Source organism: Trametes versicolor (assembly GCF_000271585.1).
Source record: "Trametes versicolor FP-101664 SS1 unplaced genomic scaffold TRAVEscaffold_14, whole genome shotgun sequence".
Lineage (NCBI taxonomy): Eukaryota > Fungi > Basidiomycota > Agaricomycetes > Polyporales > Polyporaceae > Trametes > Trametes versicolor.
In genome coordinates this window covers 976,743-1,001,893 of record NW_007360334.1, presented here as the reverse complement: position 1 = coordinate 1,001,893, position 25,151 = coordinate 976,743, and the positions used below count along the sequence as shown (strand labels likewise).

The 25,151-nt window shown below is 57.5% G+C and overlaps 9 protein-coding genes across 9 annotated transcripts; 3 read left to right on the top strand and 6 right to left on the bottom strand.

Annotated features, from left to right (window-relative positions):
* Positions 1–1,778: 1,778 nt before the first annotated feature.
* Positions 1,779–2,339, bottom strand: TRAVEDRAFT_61359 (uncharacterized protein). Its single transcript, XM_008046761.1, has one exon. It carries the CDS (start codon positions 2,291–2,293, stop codon positions 1,871–1,873), a length of 423 nt encoding a protein of 140 aa, XP_008044952.1. The 5' UTR covers positions 2,294–2,339; the 3' UTR covers positions 1,779–1,870.
* Positions 2,340–2,491: 152 nt separating this feature from the next.
* TRAVEDRAFT_75397 (uncharacterized protein) lies at positions 2,492–3,723 on the top strand. The gene is made up of 3 exons (XM_008046760.1): positions 2,492–2,768; positions 2,835–2,934; positions 3,023–3,723. The coding sequence occupies exons 2-3, from the start codon at positions 2,856–2,858 to the stop codon at positions 3,376–3,378; spliced, it is 435 nt and encodes a 144-aa protein (XP_008044951.1). The 5' UTR covers positions 2,492–2,768; positions 2,835–2,855; the 3' UTR covers positions 3,379–3,723.
* A 673-nt stretch (positions 3,724–4,396) lies between these two features.
* Positions 4,397–6,105, bottom strand: TRAVEDRAFT_75396 (uncharacterized protein; the record flags this gene model as incomplete). The annotated part of the gene is made up of 2 exons (XM_008046759.1): positions 4,397–4,897; positions 4,975–6,105. The coding sequence occupies 2 exons, from the start codon at positions 6,103–6,105 to the stop codon at positions 4,397–4,399; spliced, it is 1,632 nt and encodes a 543-aa protein (XP_008044950.1).
* Positions 6,106–6,771: 666 nt separating this feature from the next.
* On the bottom strand, positions 6,772–7,714 carry TRAVEDRAFT_40729 (uncharacterized protein; the record flags this gene model as incomplete). The annotated part of the gene is made up of 2 exons (XM_008046510.1): positions 6,772–7,517; positions 7,570–7,714. 2 exons carry the CDS (start codon positions 7,712–7,714, stop codon positions 6,772–6,774), a joined length of 891 nt encoding a protein of 296 aa, XP_008044701.1.
* Positions 7,715–8,794: 1,080 nt separating this feature from the next.
* On the bottom strand, positions 8,795–10,601 carry TRAVEDRAFT_156213 (uncharacterized protein). Its single transcript, XM_008046758.1, has 6 exons — positions 10,203–10,601; positions 10,106–10,153; positions 9,638–9,898; positions 9,234–9,586; positions 9,123–9,182; positions 8,795–9,068 (listed from the first exon to the last, which is right to left on the bottom strand). Exons 1-6 carry the CDS (start codon positions 10,556–10,558, stop codon positions 8,950–8,952), a joined length of 1,197 nt encoding a protein of 398 aa, XP_008044949.1. The 5' UTR covers positions 10,559–10,601; the 3' UTR covers positions 8,795–8,949.
* Positions 10,602–10,813: 212 nt separating this feature from the next.
* On the top strand, positions 10,814–12,713 carry TRAVEDRAFT_135730 (mannosyltransferase; the record flags this gene model as incomplete). The annotated part of the gene is made up of 8 exons (XM_008046757.1): positions 10,814–10,977; positions 11,037–11,172; positions 11,226–11,397; positions 11,459–11,642; positions 11,696–11,989; positions 12,037–12,220; positions 12,274–12,396; positions 12,450–12,713. 8 exons carry the CDS (start codon positions 10,814–10,816, stop codon positions 12,711–12,713), a joined length of 1,521 nt encoding a protein of 506 aa, XP_008044948.1.
* A 1,173-nt stretch (positions 12,714–13,886) lies between these two features.
* TRAVEDRAFT_53859 (cytochrome P450) lies at positions 13,887–16,061 on the top strand (the record flags this gene model as incomplete). Its single annotated transcript, XM_008046756.1, has 13 exons — positions 13,887–14,082; positions 14,146–14,273; positions 14,332–14,368; positions 14,427–14,523; positions 14,579–14,684; positions 14,737–14,890; positions 14,957–15,072; positions 15,131–15,170; positions 15,220–15,350; positions 15,428–15,577; positions 15,631–15,684; positions 15,746–15,790; positions 15,852–16,061. 13 exons carry the CDS (start codon positions 13,887–13,889, stop codon positions 16,059–16,061), a joined length of 1,464 nt encoding a protein of 487 aa, XP_008044947.1.
* Positions 16,062–16,346: 285 nt separating this feature from the next.
* On the bottom strand, positions 16,347–20,574 carry TRAVEDRAFT_61356 (bifunctional P-450/NADPH-P450 reductase; the record flags this gene model as incomplete). Its single annotated transcript, XM_008046755.1, has 17 exons — positions 16,347–16,653; positions 16,717–16,771; positions 16,831–17,588; positions 17,642–17,711; positions 17,766–17,817; positions 17,876–18,403; positions 18,455–18,809; positions 18,868–18,912; positions 18,968–19,021; positions 19,073–19,389; positions 19,441–19,462; positions 19,517–19,632; positions 19,687–19,840; positions 19,902–19,920; positions 19,976–20,062; positions 20,124–20,385; positions 20,436–20,574. 17 exons carry the CDS (start codon positions 20,572–20,574, stop codon positions 16,501–16,503), a joined length of 3,186 nt encoding a protein of 1,061 aa, XP_008044946.1. The 3' UTR covers positions 16,347–16,500.
* Positions 20,575–22,004: 1,430 nt separating this feature from the next.
* Positions 22,005–25,096, bottom strand: TRAVEDRAFT_75392 (uncharacterized protein; the record flags this gene model as incomplete). The annotated part of the gene is made up of 5 exons (XM_008046754.1): positions 22,005–22,833; positions 22,893–23,118; positions 23,174–23,290; positions 23,343–24,317; positions 24,368–25,096. The coding sequence occupies 5 exons, from the start codon at positions 25,094–25,096 to the stop codon at positions 22,073–22,075; spliced, it is 2,808 nt and encodes a 935-aa protein (XP_008044945.1). The 3' UTR covers positions 22,005–22,072.
* Positions 25,097–25,151: the final 55 nt, after the last annotated feature.

Genomic DNA, 25,151 nt, shown 5'->3' with positions numbered 1-25,151 from the left:
CTACCGGGCATCTTGCATGACTGTATTCTGCGTTTAGAGCGCTGCTGCAACGTGGCTTGATATGAGATGGTGGCGCACCTTCCTGTGTACAAGGTTCGATAGCGCAGAAAGCGCGGCTCGTGGCGCTGTGCGTGAAAACACCCCTGTAAGGCAGGTATATGGGGATGCGGTTCTAACCTCGTGTTATCTGGAAGGATGATCTGTGGGCCCGTGAATCTTTGGCTTCGTGGCGCGCTGTGAGAGTGAGATCTTCAGCAGTGTAGCATGCGAGACCGTGCGCTGTTGCGATGCATCAAGCACAACGCCTGTCTGTGGCCCTGCTAGCCCAGATTTGTGCAGAGCAGACGGATGCGCTAATCCAAAAGGTGCGCGTGGCAAAATAATAGGTGTGCTGCAGGGACACTGGCAGTGGTGGCGTTGCGCTTCCCGAGAGCCGCCATATCACCGCGTGTCCAGCTTTCGCGCCACAAAGACATTCACAAGTAAGCGAGTCGGCGCTCCGTACCTGCGATATTCAAGTTCGCGTAGAATGACCACAGAACTTCGCCCCTCGATGTAACCGGTCGCGAGCCCCCGACCCGGGCGCTCCGCACCCGGCGTAGCACCACATCCAAGCTGCCCATATTGGGGTAAGCGCAGCAGATTCCCGACTCTGTGGCACGTACCCAAGTGTGCGATGCGTACGTCCAGGGGACGGCCGACCGAGACTCTGGCAGTACTGGATCCGAAGCCGCAGGGAAGCTTCCTTGGAGTTTCGCCGAGGATATACGTGTGCAGGCGCCCGTCTTGGATATCCTGTCGCCGAGTGCGTACTGCGAGCTAGGACACAGTATTCCCGTCTTCCCAATATCCGGGCAGCTGCCAGCGATGGTGATTGTGGGCAGATGCGAATACTCAGTACAAAGTGTGCAGTCGTGCCAACAGTAGTACTTTAGCGCTGGCTACAAATTCGCAGAACTCAAGTTTGGTCTTGTTTGGCTACTCGTGGCGTGGACGAAACGGGAAATATCCTTCGCAACGTTCTTTTACTCGAACGTCCAGCATCATCTCTGTCACTCAATACAAACACCTCTTCCCTTTGCTCTGCCATCTGCTCTCGGCTCTGTCATCTTCATCTCTCAGCGTAAAAGCAACACATGGGGGTCTGCGCAGTTCACAGTGCGAGCTGAGGGGGCTCTCTGGGACGGGCTTTTCGCACCCTGTAGTACTGGTTGATGTCTAGATCTTCTGAGGCTTGGGGTCTGAAAACAATATACCATACCTGGCCGCTTCCAGCTTGATCTCCTCGCAACCCTGCACGCCTTACGTTGGGCCACTCAGAGCACCCTCACTGATCAGCTTCCTGAGCGCCCACAAACGTATCGATCGTGAGATGGGTTCTCAGCCCTCCCCCGTTCTCATCTGCGCGGCCGAGTGGCACACCCGGTCGGGTTCGGCACAAGACCGACATGCGTGTCATCCCCGAAGACAAGTCCTCCTGGTGCGTTAGCCTGTCGTCGTGTTTCGAGTACCACGGGAACACATTCTGCTCCGGACTGTTACGACGCACCGGCCGTTGACGTTGGGCGGCGGTGCGGCGCTACGGGGTCCCCGGTAGTTTCCTTGCTTGGCTGATTCCGTCCGATCTTCCGACATGCGTGGCCACTATCGCGGGCTAATCGCAGCACATCCGTAGCCGTGCACGACGGCCGCCGCGGGCTTGCTCTCGCGCGAATATGGCTGTGTCGGGCTTTATTGCTTACGGTCTCTTTGAGTTCGTGATAGACCGTCTCTTCTGCGCATCGTACTGAGTCAGAGCGTGCTCCTCTTGCCATGAAACGTATATGCGTTAAGTCCGACGGCACAGATGTGGTCTTGGCTGTCGAAGCGGTCAGGGCCTCACCCGTGCACCGTCCTCCATCCCGCCGTATTGCGCTCCCCCTGCCACTAGCTGCGCTGCAGTGGCCACCATACCGGTGCCCGTATCGTGCGTGGCGAAGCTGCGCGTTGAATGCTGTCTGGAAGCATCTGGTACGACCCCCGTGCAACTGGAAGCTGCCTCTTTCGGCGGACAGTCAGTAAGACGCTCGGTCTCCTTGATGCGTAACGTTTGTTGCGTCGGAGTACGTCGAACATTGAATTGTGCTGTGCATCCGCCACGGGACGGCCCCAGGGCTGTACAAAGAGCTGTGCATGGATATCTCCAGCTGCTAGCGAGTTCAGTCCATCTGATTTCTTGGATTATAAACGCCCAATACTCTTTGCATTCAGACGTCACATTTCCCGACGCGTCGACGCTGGGGACTAAATCCATTCGAGCGGTTGTACATGCACATCCTCCTAAAATGCGATTCAACCAGATACCCACAAGCAAAACACGTGCATGCGGGGTATCTGTTGTTCGACTATTAAGCTGCAAGTCTGCATTAAGTGATCCGTCGGCATACATGAGCTGTGCCACTCGCTTAACAAGTACGGCTCATGTTCTTGACGAATAAGGTTCCAGGGCTGCGGCATGCCTTTCTGAGCAAAAGAAGATTCCCAGGCTGAGTCCCAGCAAGCCGCAAAGGAGCGCCCTCGAGGCCGGAGCGCGTGTGCACGGGACTTCCCAAAAGTGATGTACTTAAGACCCTCCGCGAGGCAGGAGTCACCTCGTCCTCCTCCTCCGCATCCGCTCGTCGTCTGCGCTCCCACTTCATCAGAGTGTGCTTTCGTCGAGTCATTCGACGCATCCACTCTCGGGCTCGCGCCTCGCAGCAGGAACTACCCCCACCACCCCCACCCCCACAGTGAGTGCACCCGTCTCTCGCTTGACGTCTACTCCGATCTTCATGCATCATCTTCGTCTTCCTTAGACGATCACCACCCCCGCAACCATGCCAGTCCTCACTGTCGCCGCCCAGCCTTCCGACGGGAGTACGGGGTCTAGCAACACCAGTATCGTAGTGGGAGTTCGTGAGTCGGCTCCTCCCTTCCTGCAATTTGCCTCCTCTGATGTTCCCGATACCCTCCAATGTCCCCCTTCAAATCCCCTCCCATTCAGTCATACCCGTGATTGGCTTGATCCTGTTCATCGTGTTTGGGCGCAAGTTGTGGGGACGCATGGTGCGGCGTGTCCGGTCGTGGGCCTCCCCCTCCCCCGCTCCCATCCCCTCCCCTACCATGAACCAGGGCGGCGTCACCTATCCGACCTCTACCCCGCGTCGCTGGAAGTCCTCGCGCAAGATCAGCACAGAGGGCTCGGTCTACGGTGGCGTCCACGGCGATCAGGCGAGCCCCCCGCCCTCCCCGGGCGCCCCCTCGCAGTACACGCGCTCGTCCTCGATCTTCTCGGGGGCGTCCGGCGCTGGACATGACTTCGCCGTGCTGTCTGTCCCCCCTGCCGCGCATACCGCGTAGGCGCCTCACGTCGCGGCACCGCCCCCGTAAGGGCCGTGCAGGCGTCCCTCCACCATGACATGGCCACCCCCGGATACCTTCGTCACGACATCGCGCTATCGGACATCGCCCACTACATTCATCCATCGTAGTTCACGAGACCGCCCATGACCTGTATACCCTATTTCTCATTTGGTTTACCCTTATTGCTCTGTACGATATTTCGCTCTCCTCTGTACTTCAGGCGACGCAGGGAAGCCGCCTACCGTTGCTCATCGCACCCCGTTATCGCGCTACGCTCTCCTACCTGTCCTGCACTCCCCTCCCCTCCCATTCGACCACTCCGAAACCACATCGCGTCCACCTGTCGTCCATCTCCGCGTAGTCCATACTTTGAATATCACCAATGTTGTCACACCTGTACTCGTATGCGCAGCGGGAACCCCGGGGTCAGCATAAGGAAGACGGACGATACAAACATGCGGGGACCGCATGCATGGCAGCTGCTGAGGATGTGTTCCGATGTTATCGGAGTGACGTGAGTGATAGCCGAGGATTGGGCCGCAGAAATGCCGCAGCAGCGCAGCCGATGCGGATCTCATTTCTCAACCGTGCTGCTGCGCCGCGCTCCGACTCGATTCGTGAGCCTAGTGGAATTTGATCTCACTCAAAAGCCACCGAGGAAACCGCAAGCTACGCGGCATCTATATCCACAGTATTGAGCAAAGTCGGGACGCACGCTTGATACATTTAGTAATGTGAGCAGTTTGCCAGCGAGCTGCAAAACCCACACGGTGCCGCTTTCAACTTTATAAATTATCTGCTCATGACCCCATGACAATTTGGACTTCGCTCTCCTCGTCTTTGATTATAGAAATGTTAGGTATACAATGGGTTTTTAAGAGGCGTTGCGAGCACAGCTGTATACTAGCGTTAAAGGACTTATGTACTCGCGCACTTTAAGCACATGCGACTTGTTCAGATAAATCCGTTGAACGACAAATAAGCAATCGTAAATAAGCAAAAGATGAGAACGTCCTCAATCCGAATCGTCCTCACTCTCAGAGTCCTCACAATCTTCATTTCGCGCCCACTCGTCCTCCTCATCTGGGATACCCCTCTCGACCATTTTGTCCTCGTCGAACCGCGGAGGCTCAGGCTCGCGACGGCGCCACTCCATCCCCTCCGCGCGTGCAATGACCTCCCCCTCTTCCTGGTCAAGTGGAGCCACGACGATGCGACTCGGGTCCTCCGCTGACGCGACAATCTGCCAGCAGCTCGGCGCATACCCCTCGAGATCGAACGTGATATACTGCAACGCGGGCGCCGCCTTCGCCATACCGCGTACCCATATGGGGAGGACGTCGGTCCCTCCGAGACTGCGCAGCATTTTTCGGGTGGTGGGCGGGAGCGCAGGAGCCGTCGGGTAGCGGGAATCGCTGCGCGCGTACGCAGACTCTTCTTCGAGTGGGAGCGCGCGCATCCGCAGTGCGAAGAAGGTGAGACTGGAGGCGGCTGCGATGTAGCGGATGATGGAGGGCTATATCGCGGCGAACATGAACGGCAGGGTGAGATATAGCGAGTATATGTGCGGAGCTTAATGAGAGAGGCACGCACCATGATCACACCCACATCTGCCTCGAGCCCGTTGGTGCACAAATCAAGTCCGAGGTGTGTGATAGATCCGTTCATACCAACCAGCTCTTCCGGCAGTTCCCAAAGGAAAGAACCGGAGTGGGCCTCCTCCGCGAACCCACAGTGCAGCAGAAAATGGGTAGGCCTCACGTTCGCCACAGGGGGGCCCAGCCATCCCATGCCATCCAGCGTCACGTCGAGCCTTTTCACGGGGCATTGCAGGCCGAGGATGTAGATGCTCCACTCGTCCCCACACAGATAGTCCAAGCCGCACCACGTATCGGTGGTTGCGAGATTTCTGTCGCGCAGTTGTGATGCATTCTCTGATGGGGAACCGTCCTCCAGATAGACGTTGACGACTTCGAGCGACCGTACGTTTGGAAAGGTGCCAACGAGATATGAGAGGTCGAGCGTGAGGGACGAACGCAAGCAAAGCGAATGCACGCGTGGGAAGACGATATCGTCGTCCTCTTCTACCAGCTCTACCAGCAAGTTGACGTCCCAGGCCGTGATCTTCTCCAGCGTTTCTCGATGACGTGCCAGGGCATGCCCTATTTCCACCGCCTGGTCTGCACTGGAGGCACAGTCAACGTTGATGTGGACAAGAGGCGAGTGGATTTCGGCGACGACTTCGTGTGCCCGCAGGCCGTATGACGAGATGTGGAGATACCGGACGCTTTCGAGGGCGACAAGGGCATCCACGAGTGACTCCTCGCGTTCCAAAAGTTCCTCGCAAAAATGAACCGTGAGGTGTTGCAGTGAGGTGGCACGGCGCAGTACACGGTAGAGGAGCCTGCCGCCTTTGAGCATCTCTTGTTCGATAATCTCCGGGTCGCATGCATAAACGGAGCCCGAGCCGTCATCGTCGATGAGCTGCAGCTCTATGCAGAGAAAGAGTCGGTGGAGATGCGGGCTGCGGGCTGCGAGATCCCGGAGCATAAAGCGGCTGAACGACACGAGGGCCGCGTCACTGCGAATGGTTACTCCCGGGAGGAGGAGCCGTTTCGCGCCCAGAGCGCAGAGGGTCTTGCATGAGCGCATGAGCGCAGATATGTCGGAGAGCGAGTCAAGGTGGTCCATCAACATCAGATAGATGTCGATGTTCAGCGACATATCGACCTAACACGCCGGCGCAGCTCCGACTTTGTGTGAACTTCGGGTGGTAGTGCTGTGGCTAAATCGGCCCTTCAGTCCTTCAGCACCTGATAATGCCACACTGGCTCTGGAGCATCACGTACCGCGTCTATATGCCTTTCGACACCTATACTCCTCCAGGCGGTCTCCTGTTGCTGATCGAGTAAAACTCCGCACACCCCAAAACAAGAAGCGAACTTCCGCGAAGTAGTCTGAACAAAAAGTCACGTCGTTGAGAAGTCATTATTGAAAGCGCAATAAAGAGATCAAAAGACCACCTATGGTGTCCAAAATTGGGCCAATATTGGTGCGTTGGATTCTCGCCGTGTACTGAGATTCCTGAAGCGGGGCTAGGGGATGATGGTGGTCCTACTCTACGAAGTGGTCGGCCGCAAAGCGCAACTCAACACCATGACGGCACAGCCACCTGTCACCGGAAGAAGCAAGATTGTGATCCAGTCAAATACTTTTCACACTAAGTCATATTTTCAATAACGTGGTGCATTCTGTGTTATTGTTTCAAATAGACCATGATAGCGTATCTGAAAACTCAGAATGACTTATAAAAGTGGACAGGCTTCGACTACCATATAAATTGCGTTAGATGGCTTGTACACCACGAGATCCATCATGATTTCTCGAATTTTAGCGTCTCCGAATCCCAAGCCCAACGGTATCGGCTTTCGAGTCAGACTCCCACTCGTCCAAGCTATCATAGTACGACTTGTCCTCCCTGAACACCCCGCTTGATGGCGCGCGCGTGAATCCCGGACGGGCGACGGGACGCACGTCGCCGAACGGCCCCAGAGCTTTCATGAGCGCCTGCGCGTCCGCGCGCACGTCCTCCCCGCTCAGCCTGTATCGCTTCGGAGTGAGACCTTTCCCAAACGTACGCGTGACGTGATTCGCGCAGAGGAGTGCAACCACGATGTTCAGGATGTGCACCGGCACGAGCGAGAACACGGTGTTCCATACGAGTGCAAGGCTCTCGCGCTCGACGCGCCAGAGCTTGCCCTTGCACCCGGGTAGCGGCGTGCGCGGGTAACACGCCTTGCTCGCGGCCGCCTCGTGCAAAGCGCTGTAGAACCCACAGCAGCGGAGCGATTCCTGGATGACGAGTCGCCCGCGCGGCGTGTACCACTGCGACCACGCGAGGTTGAGCTTGCGGTCGAGCGCGAAGGCCGATCGTTTGTATGAGGTGTAGCCGATCGCGAGCATCGAGACGAGAGCGGGCCATAGGAGGAGGGCGTATACAGCGAGGAGTGGGCGCGAGTTGAGGAGTGCGCCGGAGATGCCGACGAGGAAGGTTAGGAGGAGGATAGAGGAGGCCAGGGTGATGAGCACTAGGATGTCGTAGTCGGCGACGTACATCACATCCGCGTGATCCCAGGCTAGGTAGCCGTTGTTAGCATAGATCTATTTGGGAACTACCAAAAGACGTACCTCTGAACCATGTCAAGATCGCACAGATCAGACCGGCCGTCCCATATACAAAGACCGTGCACACAGACAGCACGAGACACCACTTGTGCAGTGTCCACCTACCGACGTGCAGTTCCAGCCCGAGACCCTCGCCTTCCTCGAGCATCGTAGCCGCGATCGCGCCCTGGCCAGGGAGACTCGGCACACTCCCGTTATAGCTCAAACTCTTAACCGACCGCGGCCGCGGGAACTTGTTCGTGAACTTATCGTGCGTGCTGAACGACGTTGCAAGCATTGGCCGCTTGTCCTTAATTGATGTGGGGACCCGTCGCTCAGCCACGGTGCCAGCGAGGGTGCGCGAACGGTCCGAAAGTGTGGTGCTCTCCTCCGAGTATGTCGAGTAGTCGGAGTCCGTCCGTGTAACCGGTGGCGGCGCGGGAGCTTGAGCGCGGCGCCCAACGCGGAATGATTGTACGCGGTTGAAGTAGGAACTGATTCGCCTTCCCAAGCTCGAACCAGAGGGGTAGTCGGGCGTAGGGAGCTTGGGGGCCTCCGAGACACGCGACGCCTCTGTATATACGGATGCTGCTGAGATGCCGCGGTCGGTCTGGAGAGGGCGAGGTGTAAGTGGGACAGGACTCAAGGAGTGCTCGTCGAGGTGTTCCGCTGGTGCAGCTGGTGAAAATATGGGGGTACCGATGTTGAGGTCGGCCGCAGAGAGTCTGAGCGCGGACGGTCCCGCAGTGCTTGTGAGGAAATCCTCTTCGCAAGGTATATCCGGTAAAGGCTTCAGGCGCGACGTTGCCTTCGAGTGGCGCACGAGCAGAACGGTCGGAACACTGCGATCCACATCGTCCGTGTCTTCGACTTGGACGGTTAGGGTGTGGTCGGTGCGCTCGCTTTGCTCGCTGAGCGAGTTCCGGCGTTTTGCCTTCGCGGCGACGTCCTTGGCATGGTTCCCTGTTTTCGGGCTGTATGCGGCGGAGCGATGCCGTATGGACGACCGGTTCGTGAGGGCCGACGATGTTGAGGGATAGCGACGTTCCATGGTGGTGGTCTGCAGGGAAGAGGCGATGTCAGCCGCTACAACCAGGATTGAATCACGTATCAGCGGATAGTAGTTTAGGGGAAATTACCGCCAGTCCAGATGCAAATGTCAGCCGCCCAAAGGACGTCCTCGCCAGCGGCTGACATAGTTGACTATCGGGATGCGGACACCCCGTATTCACAAAGAGTGTAAGGTCCAAGAATACGATGGCATACGCTACTAGCAAATTGAGGGACATCGAGGAGCATGCAGATGATGAGATAACTATGGATGCACATGTCCGTCTGGCAGTCCGATCAGAAAATCCAAGGTAAATAAAGAAAGCGAAAACGAAGGAGGAAGGATCGAAGTGTTCAAACCGAGTTCTGCGGGAGCTCGATCGGACATGCCGCATCCGTGACGTCCGTGGAAGTGCTCTTCTTTCCAATAAGGCCGGCAATAGACATGTCGATGATGAGACGGAATTGAACGGCTGGAGCGCTGTCAGTGGGAGTTGTGCGTCGGAATATACAGAGCGGCAGCATACCTGGTCGCTTGCCATCGGCGTAGAGTGCTGCGTTCTTGCAACCGTTATACCAGTTCACCCCTGAATGTGTCACGTCAGGAAGCGAAATTGAGATGGTAAACCTGAACGCACATGTTTGATCGGAGTCGTTTGTCGCAGTATACGTGAAGTTCAGAGGAAGTGTGATGATGGGGAACTCCTTCGCAGGCACGGTGAGTTTGCCGGTATCTCCGGAAGCAACCTGCCGCTTCGTCTGCAGATCGAATACTGAGCCGTGGATGTTGTTAAACGTCAGGGGGAGGAAGTTGCCGCCAGTGTCCGCTTGCAGCTTCATTTCTCCAGGGAAACTGAAGTTGGTTGGGGCGCGCGAGAAGTCGGTAACAACAGTAGTGTTGAATGGTGCCTCCGCGGCTATGAGCGGATCCGCAGAGTTCACACTGAAGCCTGGCACTCGAGGTATGGTGAACACCAGCACGAGGGCGATGCTGCAAAGACGTCAGCGAAATCTGATATAGATTAAAGGGAGTTGCACTTACGCGGCGACCAAAAAGAAGACAAACCAAGCCGTGAACTTCCTGGTGAAGTACTTGCCGCAAAGGCCGCGCTGACCGCGCTTCCACTCCTTCCACTTGACAGCCGCATTCTCTATCTTCTCCTCCCGTTTGGCCTTTTTGGACATGCCTCGCATCTCCTCCGCCTTCCACTCGGGCCCGAGAGCTGGTACGGTCACCATCTCTACGTTACCCTGGGTCGCAGGTTCCTCGCCGCGGAGTGCAGATGTGGAGTATTGCCCTTGTCTGACAAAGTGTGAGCGCGAACAACCATATATAGTCGCAGAGGAGAGATACGCCGGAGGCAATAAATGGCGGCGTGTGTAATCAGCAAGCTTGCCTGGGCGGAGGCTTGCTACATCTGACAGTGAACGGACGCTGCCGCGCTACTAATGCGCAATGGTGACACGTATAGGTGCCTCCGGTGCTACGAGATATAATAAGGACACTCACGCGGCACCACCAGGGCTGTATGGTGTGGGAGAGGGCACTTGGCGGTAGCTATGCGAGCATAAGTGATAGATATGGCAAGGTGTTGCAAACCACTCACCCATCGTCACCCATACCAAATGCAGTGGAATACCGTGGACCGGCGTTGTTGAAGTCAGCGTAGACATCCCATGCGGGGTCCGCCGCCGCCTGAGACTCCTCGTCCACGCCGGGCTTCACGGGCGCTGTCCGGCCGCCATCGAAGTACGAAGCCCTATTGTATCCCGCAGAGGGTGTTCCAGCATCGAAAGGGTCTGCTCTTGATGCCCTGTTTGCGCCATAGAAAGAGGAGGCTGAGTCGGCGCGAGTGCGTCCGCCAGGAGGGCCGGGTGGAGGGAAGTCGTTGTTGAGAGCGTCAACCGACGTCCTGCGTCCGCCGTAGAACGACGAGACGGTGCTCTTGCGGTCGTAGTCCATTGCCGCAGGTAAGATAGGTAAAGAGCGTCGGGGGAGATGAGGGGAGATGGCAGAAGCGGGGAGAGCGGGCGTGGGACGTGCGGATCATGCCACGGGGCGGGACGCCCGCGCTGGCCGAAACCTATGCGCAACGCTCATCCTTTCATTGTCAGTGCCAACATTCATCTTCCTCTACTCAACATTTACTGCTTGGAGACTCTTGTGGACGCGGAAGTGCTCAGCTACCGCGACGGAAGGGATATTTGAGGATTCGACATGTCGCTGGCTTTAATCACGTTTTTGGTCGGTCTTGTCCTGGCGCAAGCAGTCGGCCGAATTTTGGGCTTGCGTCGCAGCAACGTCCAGCGACGAGCGAAGCTACTTTCCTCCTTGGGGGCTGGAGACGCCAAGAAGATTGTTGGGTTTTTCCATCCGTATTGGTGAGTGTTTCCCAAGTGACGCAGTGAGTGCGGCTCTCATCTCACGTAGCCTTGTCAAGTAATGCTGGCGGAGGCGGCGAGCGCGTGCTTTGGGCCGCTATACATGCTCTACAGAGGAAGGAGCCCGACGTGATTTCCGTCGTATACAGCGGCGACACCGACGCGACGAAAGAGAAGATCATTGACAAAGTTAGGGTATGTAGTATGGTCGGATACTCCATTGGTTTCGTTATGCTCATTCGCAATAGGCTCGGTTTGATATCGAGTTGTCTCCGCAAACACTGCATTTCGTCTTCCTGCAGTCTCGTCACCTTGTCGAAGACTCGGCATGGCCGCGGTTCACTCTGCTAGGACAGAGCCTTGGATCCATGTATCTTGCATGGGAAGCCATGACCGAACTCATTCCGGACCTCTTCATCGGTGAGCCCTGTTGCTAGACTATGCCCGTGTTTGCACCAACTAAACACGCGCACCATTGCAGACACCATGGGTTACGCTTTCACGTTCCCCATTGTCTCTCTACTCGGGAACATTCCCATCGGGGCCTACGTGCACTACCCAACTATCAGCACGACCATGCTCTCTCGTGTAAGGTCGCGAGCCCAAGGAGTGACAAATTCGGAGGCCATCTCTTCATCCGCCTTCCTAAGCCAAGGCAAACTGCTGTATGTCCCAACTCCGCCGCGCATATACCTCATCGTATTGACTCTGCTTGAAGATACTATCGTGTGTTTATGTATTACTACGCCTACTCTCTCCGCCAAGCTCGCTTCTTGATGGTGAACTCTTCGTGGACGAAGGGCCACGTCGACTCCATCCTACAACACCAAGATATCCTTCTCGACACCATCCACTTCCTACCTCCACTCCTGCTCTTGAAGCTCTTCTCACTGAAGAAGTCACAGCGTCCCAAAGCTGCGCAGATAGTCTACCCCTCTTGTGATACCCGGCAAATGTCGGTGTTCTCGTTGGAGGGACGCGAACGCGTGATTCTGAGCATCGCGCAGTTCAGGTAAGACACGCTTCCTCAGCTATTTCTTATGCCCCGCTCACGTCGAGAAGACCGGAAAAGGACCACGCCGGCCAACTCCATGCGTTCCACAGGTTCCTTGAGCTGTACCCCGAATATCGAGGTTCCGGAGCGTCTGCAGTCAAGCTAGTGTTGATGGGAGGCAGCCGCAACGTCGGGGATGCGACGCGCGTGGAAAGCTTGCATGCGCTCGCGCAGGAGCTCGGCATCGAGGTTAGTCATTACTTCTCCACATATGACGCGGTACTCACTACCCCCCCCCCCAGTCTCAAGTGCAATTCGTAGTCAACGCCAAGTACTCGGAGATCCTGAACTGGCTCTCGCGCGCAAGCATCGGCCTCAGTACGATGGTGGATGAACACTTTGGCATCAACGTGGTGGAATTCATGGTGCGCTTTACAAGTAGCCTCACCTCCCTCCATATTGAACCTCCACTTCCCAGGCTGCGGGTGTGATTCCTATTGCACATGCCTCCGGAGGGCCGCTCCTCGATATCATCGTCCCGCTCGACGGTGAACCGACCGGATATCACGCGACGTCGCCAGAGACGTTCGCAGAGGCCTTCCGCACGGTGTTCACGCTCCCGAAGGCGGCGGAGCTCGCTGTGCGGCAGCGTGCACGCACAATCGCGGTGCAGAAGTTCTCGGCGGAGGAGTTCGAGAAGGGGTGGGATGCGAGCGGGTGGAAGTCGTGGTTGGCGCGGTAGGTCCGGTACGTATGAGTACACGTATCGCGTGCTACACGCCGTCGGTGCGTATGTGACGGGGAGAATGGAAGTGCCCGTTAATCTCCACTGTAAGAATACCATGGGCCGAACAAGATGCGAGCAATACCTCAACTCGTCTTTGCCGTGCCTCGAGGCGGGCCTTTCAAACGACTCATGTTGCCACTTGAGTAGGCATCTCCTGGGAGGGGGCATATTGCTTTCCGCTCCCTCTCGACGGTCAGCGCGCGACAGCGTCATCGTGTCCAACGTACACGCTACCCTCGGACATTCTCCCGAACTACGGCAAACGGTGTGGTTCTGGGACACAGACAGAGTATGGGAAGTGCGGCAGTAGTGCGTTGAGATGCAGCCGGATTGCCTTGGAATGTGCTGCCCGGAGAGCTTCCAGCGCCCAGGACACCGCTGTTATGGGAGCTCCGGTGAGCACTTGCGTTGTACCTCCATGTCAATGCTGTGTTTAATGCGAGGACTTCCTGTCAGTTCACTCATCCGATGTACAACATCCAAGCAAAGCAATGCTCGTAAGTGTCGTAAACTCAATCGTCAACGTCGGACAGCTGAGTTTACACGTACATACAGACGCTGTAGCGGCAAGCGGTGTCATTCAACCGTCTACTCGTTTTGCGAGAGGTATCGTCCTGCACGTGGTACCGCAGCCGGGGGGCAAAGCTGTTCTAGTGTCCCATTGTCATTCGCCACTCGTCGGGGAGGCAACTTAATCGCCAATCGTGTCAGGTCAACGGGGAAGCCACCAACACGTACATCGCCGGGGTAGCCGATGTACTGGCTTTTGCCAACGTTGTCACAATTGAGCATCTGCGTTCCCTGCAGCCTCTGTACCCCAAGACCTTCCATTCCACCTTCGTGACATGACCGCCCATGCACGGCGAACCCTCAAATGACAGCTAAGGCATGAGACCCTGCCTCGACACTTCGCAGAGGGCGGGAGCATTACGTTTGGCAGGATAATGGTAGGCATTCGCGTTCGCTAGGGTCACCCGACGCCGCCACTGAAGGCCTCATGGGCAGCCAACTCGGTCGCCGACAACGCGACGTCCATGACAGCGTCTACAGGCTGCACGGGTGTTAGTATATATATTCCGTGAGCCTCAGGCTTGTCCTGCAGACCCCACTGACAGACACGCAATCACGATGTTGACGAACGCTATCAAGAACGGCCTGTCGAGGGCGGGAACGGCCACGACGACGACACAGCACACGCCGATCCCCTCGCCGCCGGGCGTGCCCGGCCTCGGGAACATCGACGCCATCGACTCGGACCTGCCCATCAAGTCGCTCCATGAGCTCGCCCAGAAGTATGGTGCGATCTACGAGCTGAACGTCATGGGTGCGTCCCGCTCTCCCTAGCGTACGGGAGCTTTGCGCTCATCGGTGTGGTGTTATGGCGCAGGCAACAAGATGATCGTGATCAACTCACGCGACCTCCTGAACGAGGTCTCGGACGAGACGCGTTTCTACAAGAAGATCGCAGCGAACTCGAACCAGCTCCGGAATGCCGCTGGGGACGGCTTGTTTACTGTACGCATTCCAGTTCCAGCTTGTCGCCGCAAACCATAGTAGACTCACAAATGTTTAGGCACGCGCCCCAGAGGAGAAGAACTGGGGCATTGCGCGTAAGTGACGAGCGAATGCATTTCCTGGCTGTCCATCGGTGCTTATCTGTCCCTCTAGATCGTCTGCTGATGCCGATTTTCACACCCGGGAGCGTGTGCAATATCGCAGACGACATGCTAGACATCGTCTCCCAGCTCGTCCTCAAGTGGGAACGGTGAGTAACATGCGAGGTTCATGCATAATTTACCACAGCTCACGACTGTCACAAGTTTCGGTGCAAAGGCCGTCATCGACACCGCCGAGGATTTGTCCCGGGTCACTCTAGACACCATCTGCCTCACTGCGATGGGATACCGCCTGAACTCCTTCTACCGGGTGCGTGCCATCTGCGCGACACAGTAGGCACGGTACTAACGACCCGCTACAGGAGGACCTGCACCCCCTGGCGGTGGCTATGGCCGACTTCCTTCTCGTGAGCACAAAGCGCGGATCACGCCCTCCCGCCGTGCAGGCCACGCTCGTTGCCGAGAACGCCAAATACGAAGCGGACCAGAAGATCATGTTCCAGATGGCCGAGGAAAGTGAGTGGCCATACTGGAATTCTTCATCTCCATGTTTACAACACGATACTCATATGTGGCGGATAGTCATGAACGAGCGCCGCGCCAACCCTACGGACAGGCAGGACGTCCTCGGCCTTATGATGTACGGGAAGGACAAGGAGACTGGCCTCTCCCTTCCTGACAAGACGGTCCAGTACAACGTATGCCTTTGAACACTGAGTCCCTCCCGAGTGTCAATGCTGACCTTTGAAAACGCAGCTCTTGACTTTCCTTATTGCTGGTCATGAGACGACCTCTGGTACGTCCCCCAAGTTTTATTTTGGTGATATCACCAACCCTTCACGCAGGCATGCTGGTCTTCGCGATCTACTATCTCTTGAAGAACCCTGACACGATGCGCAAGCTCCGCGACGAGATCGACAGCGTTATGGGCCAGCGCCCCTTCACCACCGCAGACATGAACACCATGCCCTACCTCGTCGGCACGTCGGCGTCCTACATCTTCTCTGCGTACCCTGTACTAACATAAACATAATTGTAGCCGTCATGCGCGAGACGCTGCGCCTGGCGCCGACCGCCCCCGCGCGCACCGTCGCGCCCTTCGAAGACACGATTATCGGCGGCAAGTACTTCGTCGCGAAGGACGCGTCGATTACGGTCGACACGTTCGACTGCCAGCGGGACCGCGAGGTGTGGGGCGATGATGTGCGTATACCGTTCTCTACATTTTCTGCTGCGTCGCGCTGACCACGACGCAGGCGGAGGAGTTCAAGCCCGAGCGCATGCTCGACGGCAAGTTCGAAGCGCTCCCGGTAAGCACCCCACACACACACAACGTAGCTCGCTGTGTCTCATCTGACGACATATGTCCAGTCCAACGCCTGGCAAGCCTTCGGGTTCGGGATGCGCGCGTGCATTGTAAGCCTCCTCTCCCGTCCGCTCACGCCGTTATGCATATGTTGACCTTCCGTACTCGCAGGGTGGCGCGTTCGCGTGGCAAGAGGCCCAGATCGCGCTCGTGACGATCTTCCAGCACTTCGATCTCGTCATGAACGACCCCACGTACGAGCTGCAAATGAAGCAGACGCTGAGCATCAAGCCGAAGGACTTCTTCATCCGCGCCGTCCCGCGCAAGACCAGCCCGCACCAGTTCGTCCCGCGCTCCATCAACGTGTCGAAGAAGGCGTAGGGTGGAGTGACTGTCTTTCCATGAGTAGCATAGCTCTGTACTGGTACGAGTTGCAAGGGATTTTGGTTGTCCAGGACTGGGCTGTCTGCCACGGGTGCTTGTAATTTGCGTTGTATACATCTGTCGCGACAGCCGCCCGCCAGCACGCGTCGCTGTGAGATGTTCAATTGCAAGCCTTCGATTCACGTCACCTTACTTGTGGCTGCATTAGGAATACGTCTACTTTCACGACCTTCTTCGGAAAGTGAGTCTCTGAGGGGTTTCGCCCATAGTGCCAAACTTCGAGGTAACATGTTTGCAATCGCATTGATTCGGAGGAAGCGCAGAAATCCATGAACGTATACAAGTCTATGATGGTCCACAATCGCATATAGTACAGCTCCGATGAAGGCAGCCCAGGAACACTACGAGCCCTTCTATGATGTGAAGACGACAGCAACTACTCGAAGATGTCCGTGGCGTAGCGGCCGTTCATGATCTCGTCGAAAGCCACCAGAGCCGCCTCGTCGTCGAGGTGCCTGGTCTCCTTGATGATCTCGACGAGCACCCGCTTCACGCCGCTGGCAACCTTGCTCGAGCCGCAAACGAAGAACTGCACGGTGACGTTGCGGTCAGCATTTCTATGTAGGCCAGCCAATACATGAAGTGGGCTTACCTTGCCGCCCTTCAGGAAAGCACCGACAACCTCAGCCTTGTTGAAGAGGACACGGCTACGAGTCACACAAGGCATGTCAGCGCAAATTACCAAAAAGTAAGCACGACCACATACTCTTGCACGTATCGGCACCCTTCGGAGTCCGCAGTCGAGCGCGAGAACGCAGGGCGGACGTCGACAACACCCAGGTCGCTCCACTGCTTCAGCTCCGCATCACCGTACAAGAAGTCCTCGCGCGGGTTACGGCACCCGAAGAACAGCAGGCTCTTTCCCACCGCACGCCCGGCCTGCTTCTGCATCGCGCGCTCCTGCAGGAAGCCGCGCATCGGCGCGAGCCCGCTGCCCGCGCACATCATCACGAGTGGGACGTCGAGGTCGTTGGGCGGGTGGAATGCCGCGTTCGACGCGCGCACGGAGAGCTGCACGCGGTCGCCCGCGCGCAGGCCCGCCAGGTACGTCGACGCGACGCCGAGGAACGGCTCGGTGCGCCCGGAAAGCGCAGGTGCATCGAGCACACTGATGGTGAGCGTCACGTGCTGCGCGTTCCAGAGCGGAGAGGACGAGATGGAGTACTGCCGGATGCGCATGGAGGGAAGCATTTGCAGGAAGGCGGACAGGGGGAGGTCGATGTCCGGGTGTTCCTCCAGGATGTCGAGGACGCTCAGGCGCTTCTTGAATACGTTTTCGGCGTAGTTGCTAGAAAGCTCCTGGAGGGCCTTCAGCGAGGACTCCGAGTTCTTGGTCTTGAGCAGAATGTCAAGGTCGCGCGTGGTAGCCGGCTGAGACAGCTCGACGTAGCCACTGAGTACGGAAGACACGGTAACCGGCTTGTTGACGGGGAGCGAGGTAGGGCCACCTGTCGACAGCTCGATCTGTAGAGGCTGTATGAGCTCATGTCTCGCAACGTAGTACCCGAGGGGTTCACCTCTTGCTCCGCCGACATCCCAAAGCGCGCGAGAGCTCTGCGTACGATGCGCTCGGGGTTGACAGGAAGACTATAAAAAACAGTTAGTACTGCACGGCATCATGAAAGTTGAAAGTAGACTGACATGGCGAGGTAGTCCCCGGCCCGGTAAGTCGTGCCCTCGGGCAAAGAGAACTCTGCAGGTAACTAATATAAACGCGCGAACTGCTACCAAAGACTGTGTCGCTAACGTACCCAGGTGACGCTTTGGAGGCGCATTAGGCGAGGTCAAAAGCTTGTTCTGCACAACCGTTCCGAGCGCAGTGTCGGGCTGGCGCAGGACCGACGCGCGCGCTGTGCCAGGCGAAACGACCTTGAGGCCCAATGCAGCGGCCTCGGCGTTACCCGTCGTAGCGTACGTCGCGCTGAGCTTCTTCCACAGGGCATCCTCCCAAGTATCGAACGCCTCGAAGAACTCCGCGCCACCAGCATCACCCTCCCCACGCTCCACCAAGCGCGTCGCGCCACGCGCCGCGAACGTCTCGTCGATGAGCGTCGGGACACGCTGGTACGTCTTCACCCAGTCGCGGTTGCCGCAGCCGAAGATGGCGTACTTGATCCCCGCGAGCGCGTCCGCACCCTCGGTGTTCGTCAGCCACTCGAAGAAGTGCGCGGCGTTGTCCGCGGGCTGGCCTTCGAAGGACGCGGTGACGATGACGAGCGGACCGTCCTTGGGCAGATGCTCGGATGCAGAATCCAACGTCCCGATCGATGCGCGGAAGCCTAGCTAGGTATGAATACGCACGTATCATAAAAGTAATAGATAGCACATACCATGAGCGGGAGCATCCGACGCAAGCCGCTGCGCGAACGACTCCGAGTTGCCCGTGTTCGAGCCGTACAGCACATACAGCGGCTGCAGCTTCGCCGCATCTGCGGACACCGTCGCGCTCGGCCCGACCTGCGCACTCCCCTGCGCGGTGCGCTCGCTGCGGAGCCCCGCGGAAGGGAGCGCGAAGACGCGTGCGCGGTCCTTGCGCGGGAGCGCGTGGATGAAGAAGTTGTGCGGCTTGATGGTGAGCGTCTGCTTCAGCGCGAGCTCATACGTCGGGTCGTGCATGACGAGGTCGAAGCGCTGCAGGATGGTGACGAGTGCGAGCTGTGCCTCTTGCCACGCGAATGGGCGACCCTGCGTGGACGGGTGAGTCTGGGCGAAGGTGGTGCGAGGGAAGGGGATGGATTCTTACGATGCAGCCGCGAGTGCCGAACCCGAACGGTTGCCATGCGTTAGGCTGGGCGAAGGTGTGAGTCGAGTGTCGCAAGACGGATCTGAGAAAATCAACTCACAGGAAGAGCCTCAAATTTGCCGTCGAGCATCCGCTCCGGTCTGAACACCTCGGCCTACAAGTTTCGTGAGAGGCCGGCCGCTTCGGCAGTGCAGTGATCACGTACGTCCTCGCCCCACACGGCAGTGTCCCTATGGGCGTTGTAGGTGTTGATGACGATCGAGGTGCCCTTCTCCACGAAGTACTTGCTGCCGATCGTCGTGTCCTCGTGCGGAGCCACGGAGCGCGCAGGTGCGGTCGGCCCTAGGCGCAGACTTTCGCGCAGGACCGCGAGGAGATAGGGCAGCTTGTTGACGTCCTTGGACGCCATGGGCCGGTCGCCGATCAGGGTGTCGATCTCCTCGCGGAGTTTCCGCATCGTTGCGGGGTTCTTGAGCAGGTAGTATACAGTGAAGGTGAGCATGCCTGAGGTCGTCTCGTGGCCTGTTGCGGAGGGTTAGTACGGTTCGAATATGCGCATGTAGTAAAACATACCAGCGATGAGGAAGGTCAGGAGCTACACGAAACTGTATCAGAAAGCATGCGGATATTGTGACAAGCGTGCACGTACGTTATTCTTTATGTTCTCGTCGGAGAGACCGAGCCCGGTCTCCTTGTCCCGGCCGTTCAGCATGACACTCAGGATGTCCTGCTTCGCCGGAGGGTGGGCACGATGTTCTTCCAGAACTAGGGACGAAGGCCGTTCAATTTAGCTTTTCGTATCAGACATTGGTAACGTACTTTCATTGACGAGCTGTCCCAGGATTCTCTGGTCCTCTTCGTACTTCGCGTTCGTGCTTGACATCATGCTCTGAACAATGGTCGGGCGGTTGGCACGCTTCCCGCTCTCGATCAGGAAGTCACCCATCGCGTGGGCGAAGGGGTGCAGATCCTCCTAAAAACAAAAGCAGACGTCAGACGGCCGTCGGCATCGCTATGTAAACTGCAATGCCCACCCGATAGAACGAGTTCAGGCTGGGTACACTTCTGTGAGCAATCGACCTGACGCGTTCGCCAAGCTCGGACGTACCGGAACGACATCGCACACAGCGAGATCGCATCCAGCGTCAGCCGTGTGAAGTCCGAAGCAGGGTCAATGACATCCTTCGACCCGAATCTGGTACGGAGGCACATCAGCCCCTTGCGGAGATACGAATACGGTAGTGTGGACGCCGCACCGTTCCCATTTCAGGGTCAGCTGAGAGATGATATCCATCATGTCGTCCGTCATGCCGTACACGTTCGCTGCGCTGAAGCAGGGCATCAAGAGGCGGTGGGCGATGTACCAGTTCTGCTCCTCCGGGACGCGGGCGGTAAAGAGACCATCGCCGGCGGCGTTGCGGACCTGGTTTAGGTTCGCCGAGATCTTCTTCGCGAAACGTTTCTCGTCGGAGGTTTCGTTCTGGAGCGCGTAAGAGTTCACAAAGATCCTCTTATCACCTATACGATGTTCATTAGCATGGAAAACATAGCACGGCGCTCGCACTCACCCAGAACGTTGAGCTGGTAGATCTCTCCGTACTGCCGCGCGAGGAGATCGAGCGAGCGTATGGGCAGGTCCTTGTCGATGGTGTTGACATGACCGAGGAATGGAACAGCGGGGGGAGTGGGGATGGGAGTGCCAGGCATGGTGGATTGTGGTGATAGCGAAAGGCCCTGCAGCAGGCCGCCTATTATATGCGACATCTCGAGAACTCTGGACGGCTTTGTACGTCCCCGAACCGTAAGTGTGCAGCGCCCGCGAAGACGAGGAATTGGACTTACGGAGGCAATGTGGTGTCGATGTCCGGACGAGACGTAATCGCGGATTCACGCGGTGAAGCTTGACGGGGGTGATGACCAGCACTGTCTTGGAAGGTTAGCGCTTGGTGTCGCGCCTTTTGTTGAAATCTGCGGACAACTGCGGGTACGGGCCAGGTTCGACGCAGAGGTGCAAAGGCGTTTCGAATCTTTCGATCGTGGCGGCAACAGGAAACGTCACCGTCGTGATCCCATAACGGGCACCGATGTCCACGTTGTTCATGGTGGCAGGTACACCCGGTCATCGGTTGGAGTCGGCATGTCCCCCGGTAAATCAGGAGCAACATCGAGGAGGCTCGCGGTCGAGGGACAAGCCGGGCAAATACGATTAAGCTACTGCGCGGTAGTTGCGCGGGAGGATAGGTTCAACGAACTCGCAGCATCGGTGCTTCGTTGGGCCCGAGCGTATTTCGTGTGCTCAGCATGAAAAGTCAGCATGGAAGTACGAACATGAGAAAATATCTCCTGCATGTTTCTTGGCTGTCCAGCGTCCACTAGTACTGGACACCGAGCAGCTCTAGAGGTCTCCCTGTAAATATAGAAATTGAAGGTCTTCAAGATTGCGTCGCGGGCCCGGATACAATAGCGTCGGCGACACCGATGTTTTCGGGGAGCGCGGACCGGGTGCACAGCTTGAACCACCGTCGATCTAGATTGCCCGGGTGCACACTTCCTTGGCGGATCCCGCACATCTCTCGAAAAGTTCCCGCAAACATCCAGAAGGCCGAGAAACTCACCGACAAGTTGTATCCATCCTTTTACCGACTCCGAGCGCGCGGTCGGGCGTACCTCCGGCTTCCGGCTCATATGGTACCGGCGATGACCTCGTTTATGCCGGCGGTATACTCACCGTACGTAGCGTACGTATGGCGAGCCCAGGCGAGGGGCAACAAGCGAGCCTCGAGGTATCGGATGTACCCAACGCCCGATTGTGAACTGCCGTTGACCGGAGGACAGCAGGAGGATATTGCATCCGAAGTGCGAACATGTATGTTCATTCCCATCAGCTCGCAGGAAGCACGGCGAGTGTGGCATCACTCACAGCGGCGTTCAAGATTCGAGAGCCTGGGCGTAGTCGTATGTGTACGGCGACCCGTTGCCCAGAGAATCGTTGCTCCAGGTTGGATCTAGACGTAACCCCAATGCCAGTGGGGATAACAATGATGTGGGCCAAATGTTTGCGATGGAACCTTGTGCGGCGGCCCATGTCATCGCGCATGCTTGGCGGCGCGCGTAGAGAGGCAATCGAATAATCCATCCAGAAGTAGAATTGGCCACAAACAAGAACATGTACACGAATCAACGACCTGTAGGAGATCCCGCGCGGTTAAAGCGAGCTATTCGCCGAAGGCCCAGTGTATGTCCGTTCGCGCCCGAGCGAGTCCGAGCCCATCGCCAGATCGCATTCCGAACCGTCCATGTCCGTATCCACCCAGGCGTCTCCCTCGCTCACCTCGGACTCCGCTTGACTAGGGCGTCTCCCTAAACCGCGGCCGCGTGCGGGTGGTGGGGGTGATGCGAGGTCGATAACAGGGGATGCCCGTAGAGGTGAGGGTTGTCGGAGCGGTTGAAGCCCGATAGCTCGCGCCTTGCCTTTACTGATAGTATTCGAGCCGTCGAGGAAGGGAATGGTGAGGACCTGTGCTTGTGACGGTGGGTTGAAGACGTCCTCTGTGTCTGCATCACTTGCAGGCATGGACGCGAGAGGCGTCGCCTCGCCAGACTTCCGACGACGCAGACCCTCCACGCTTGGCGAGGACGTGGTGGCGCCCTTCACTTCGTGTAGGTGCGCACTACGCGCCCAGCGCTTGGCCGACTTAGGCACAGGCCCTATGCCGCCGAAACCAAGTGTCATGCTCCCTGAGCTCGAGCGTTGAATGCTGGGCCGAGGGAGGTGGAAAGAGGGAGAGGATGGCACGGCTCGGTGATGTATGGCGTGCCGGGAGGTGGGGGTGCGGTGGGAGGTGGGTGTATGCGCCCGGGCGGCATGTCTGCGAGTACCGTTGGAGACCGATGGTGCTCGGCGATTACTGCGCGATAGTTGATCGACAGCCTGCATGTCTAGAGAGGGGAAAGCGACTTCGTTCTCTAGCGTAGGTAACATATGTCAGACATCGTCGCTGTAATGAGCTGAACCAGATAATTACCTCCAGGTTTCTGTCCGGGCTGCCGCGGGGGAGTCGTACTGCGAGTTCGTAGACGGCTGACCCAGTCTCCGCTGATACTCAGCGTTCGACGACCCCACTCTCGCATGGTCGAGCCACGCTTGGGGTACACAACCTCGCCCCTCGAGCCGCGCGTGAGTGCCAAAAAGACAAGTACAGTCAGGAGGAGGCACAATTGTGCGATGCCGAGGCGTTTCTCCAACACGACCTATAGCAATAAATGAGCAAAGTGACATGCAGCGACTCGGGGGCGCGGGACGAACCTCGTCGGTGAGATGGTTAACATGTGAGACCAACTGCTTGTGCTCGCTTTCTAGTCTCCGAGTTTGCTTCTCCAGCTCGACGACAGAGCGCTGGTACAACTGAGCTTGTGTCTTTCCCTGTATGCGATCTATTGAGCACGGGTGGATTTCACCGCATATAGGGACTCACAATGCTCTCCAGGCGACCGATGTCCTCGCTCAGCCGTCGAAGTACTTCCCGCATACCTGCGGTCTGTTCTTCGACGTATCGGGCGTAGAGGGTCGTGTTCGCTTCGAGGGCGGTGAGACGGTTCATGATCAGGCGGTAGATGGATTCTCCACCGGTCGATGCAGGAGGGGCGGGCGGGGCGGGAGGAGAGTATGAAGAGGAGACGACTGATAGAGAAGAGACGTGGGGTGACGCAGCGGAAGAGCGATTCGATGAGGAATGAGAAGATGCAGAGTGAGAGCTAGAATCCGAGTGAGTGTCGATAAATATAGTTGAGTGATTGTCAGATGCGGTGGAGAGGTTCTGAGATTGAATGTGGGAAGATGATGAAGCCAGTGAAGATTGCGACAGGAACACACTGGCGGAGGAGTGAATCGTGGCGGTCTTGGTGTTGTACAGAGAGTCGGTTGGGGGTCGTGAGGGGTCATTAGGCATGCTGTCCGCAGGGGCAGAGGTTTTGGGTGTGGACGAGAGCGTCTCTGTGTGTGCTTGATGCTGGGCACCGACGTGTAGGTCCGCCGTCTTCGGGATCGTCTCCAAAGTATACGACGAAGGTAAGGGGCCGTCATGGGCAGAAGGGAGGGAGTCTGAGGTGACAGTGGCCACAGACTCGGTAGAGAACCCCGGTGAAGGAGGGATATCGTCAGACACCACTGACGGAGAACCGCTCTTCTCCTCGACTTGCTGCTCCAGAACGGGGGCATGTAGGGGCATAGGCGGTTCAGCGAGGACCTCCACAGGCGAGCTCGCCTCCTCTATCGACCGTTTCGCACGGCTCTCCGCATCCCACGTTTCCCATTGCCATTCCTCCAAATGTGTAAGACCGTAGACACGGAGCAGAGACAGAGGGCAGTAGTACTCGTTGCCATAGTGGGAGTGGAAGTCGATCCGTATGAAGCGGTAGAAACCGCGTAGCGTCGGCGGAGGGTGGAACGACTTCATAGCGTTCAATATATGGCCTCACATGTGCAGCGAAGTCTACTCACCTGCACCCCACGCGCATTCTTCGCTCGGTACGTGCCCGCAAAAGTCCAGCTCTCCGGGTCATTCGGGTAGTACTTCTTCGACACGCTCACAGTGAAGTCCTTGAAGACCCCGCTGAAGAACTCGTAGTTCGCGAGCTGCACGGTGTCGATCCGGATGTCCTCGCAGAGCTCTACGATCACGAACTGCTTCTGCTCCGCACAAGGACTGAGCATATATCGATCCTTCTTCGACGAGAGGATAGATGAGGGAGACTTCGAGGTCTTGTGTGCTGCGTGCACGCGTGCTGAGCAGTCGAGGGAGGCATAATTGAAGCGGTCGTGAATTGGAATCTGCAGGTGTGACGGCACGACCTCCTGTGCTGTTCCGCTCTCCTGGACATCGGAGGGTATGGAGCCTTGAGCGTCGGTATGTTGCGGAGTAGCGTCCGGGACGACCGCCTGGGAGGCATTCTCAGCGGGTCTCTGTGGTGCTGATTGTGCAGAGGTAGGCTCCCGCTCCGTTGCGTCTGACAACCGCTTAGCCTTCCACTCCTCAAACGACAGTAGAAGGTCATCTTCCGAGGGAGATTCCAGAGGAGAGAGGGGCCGCAAGCAGCACACCGGCTCTTCTGGCTGCTTGCGCGCAAGCACCGCTATGTCATGAAAGAGGTCATTCGGTGTAGTCGGGCCCGACAGCACAGGCGAAGCGAAGAGGAGAGCGAGGAGGGACGTCGGCAGAGACAGTAGCATCCTGGGGCCAAGGGTGCTCGCCGTCGTTGTCGATGCCGGCCACGTCGTGGGTTGT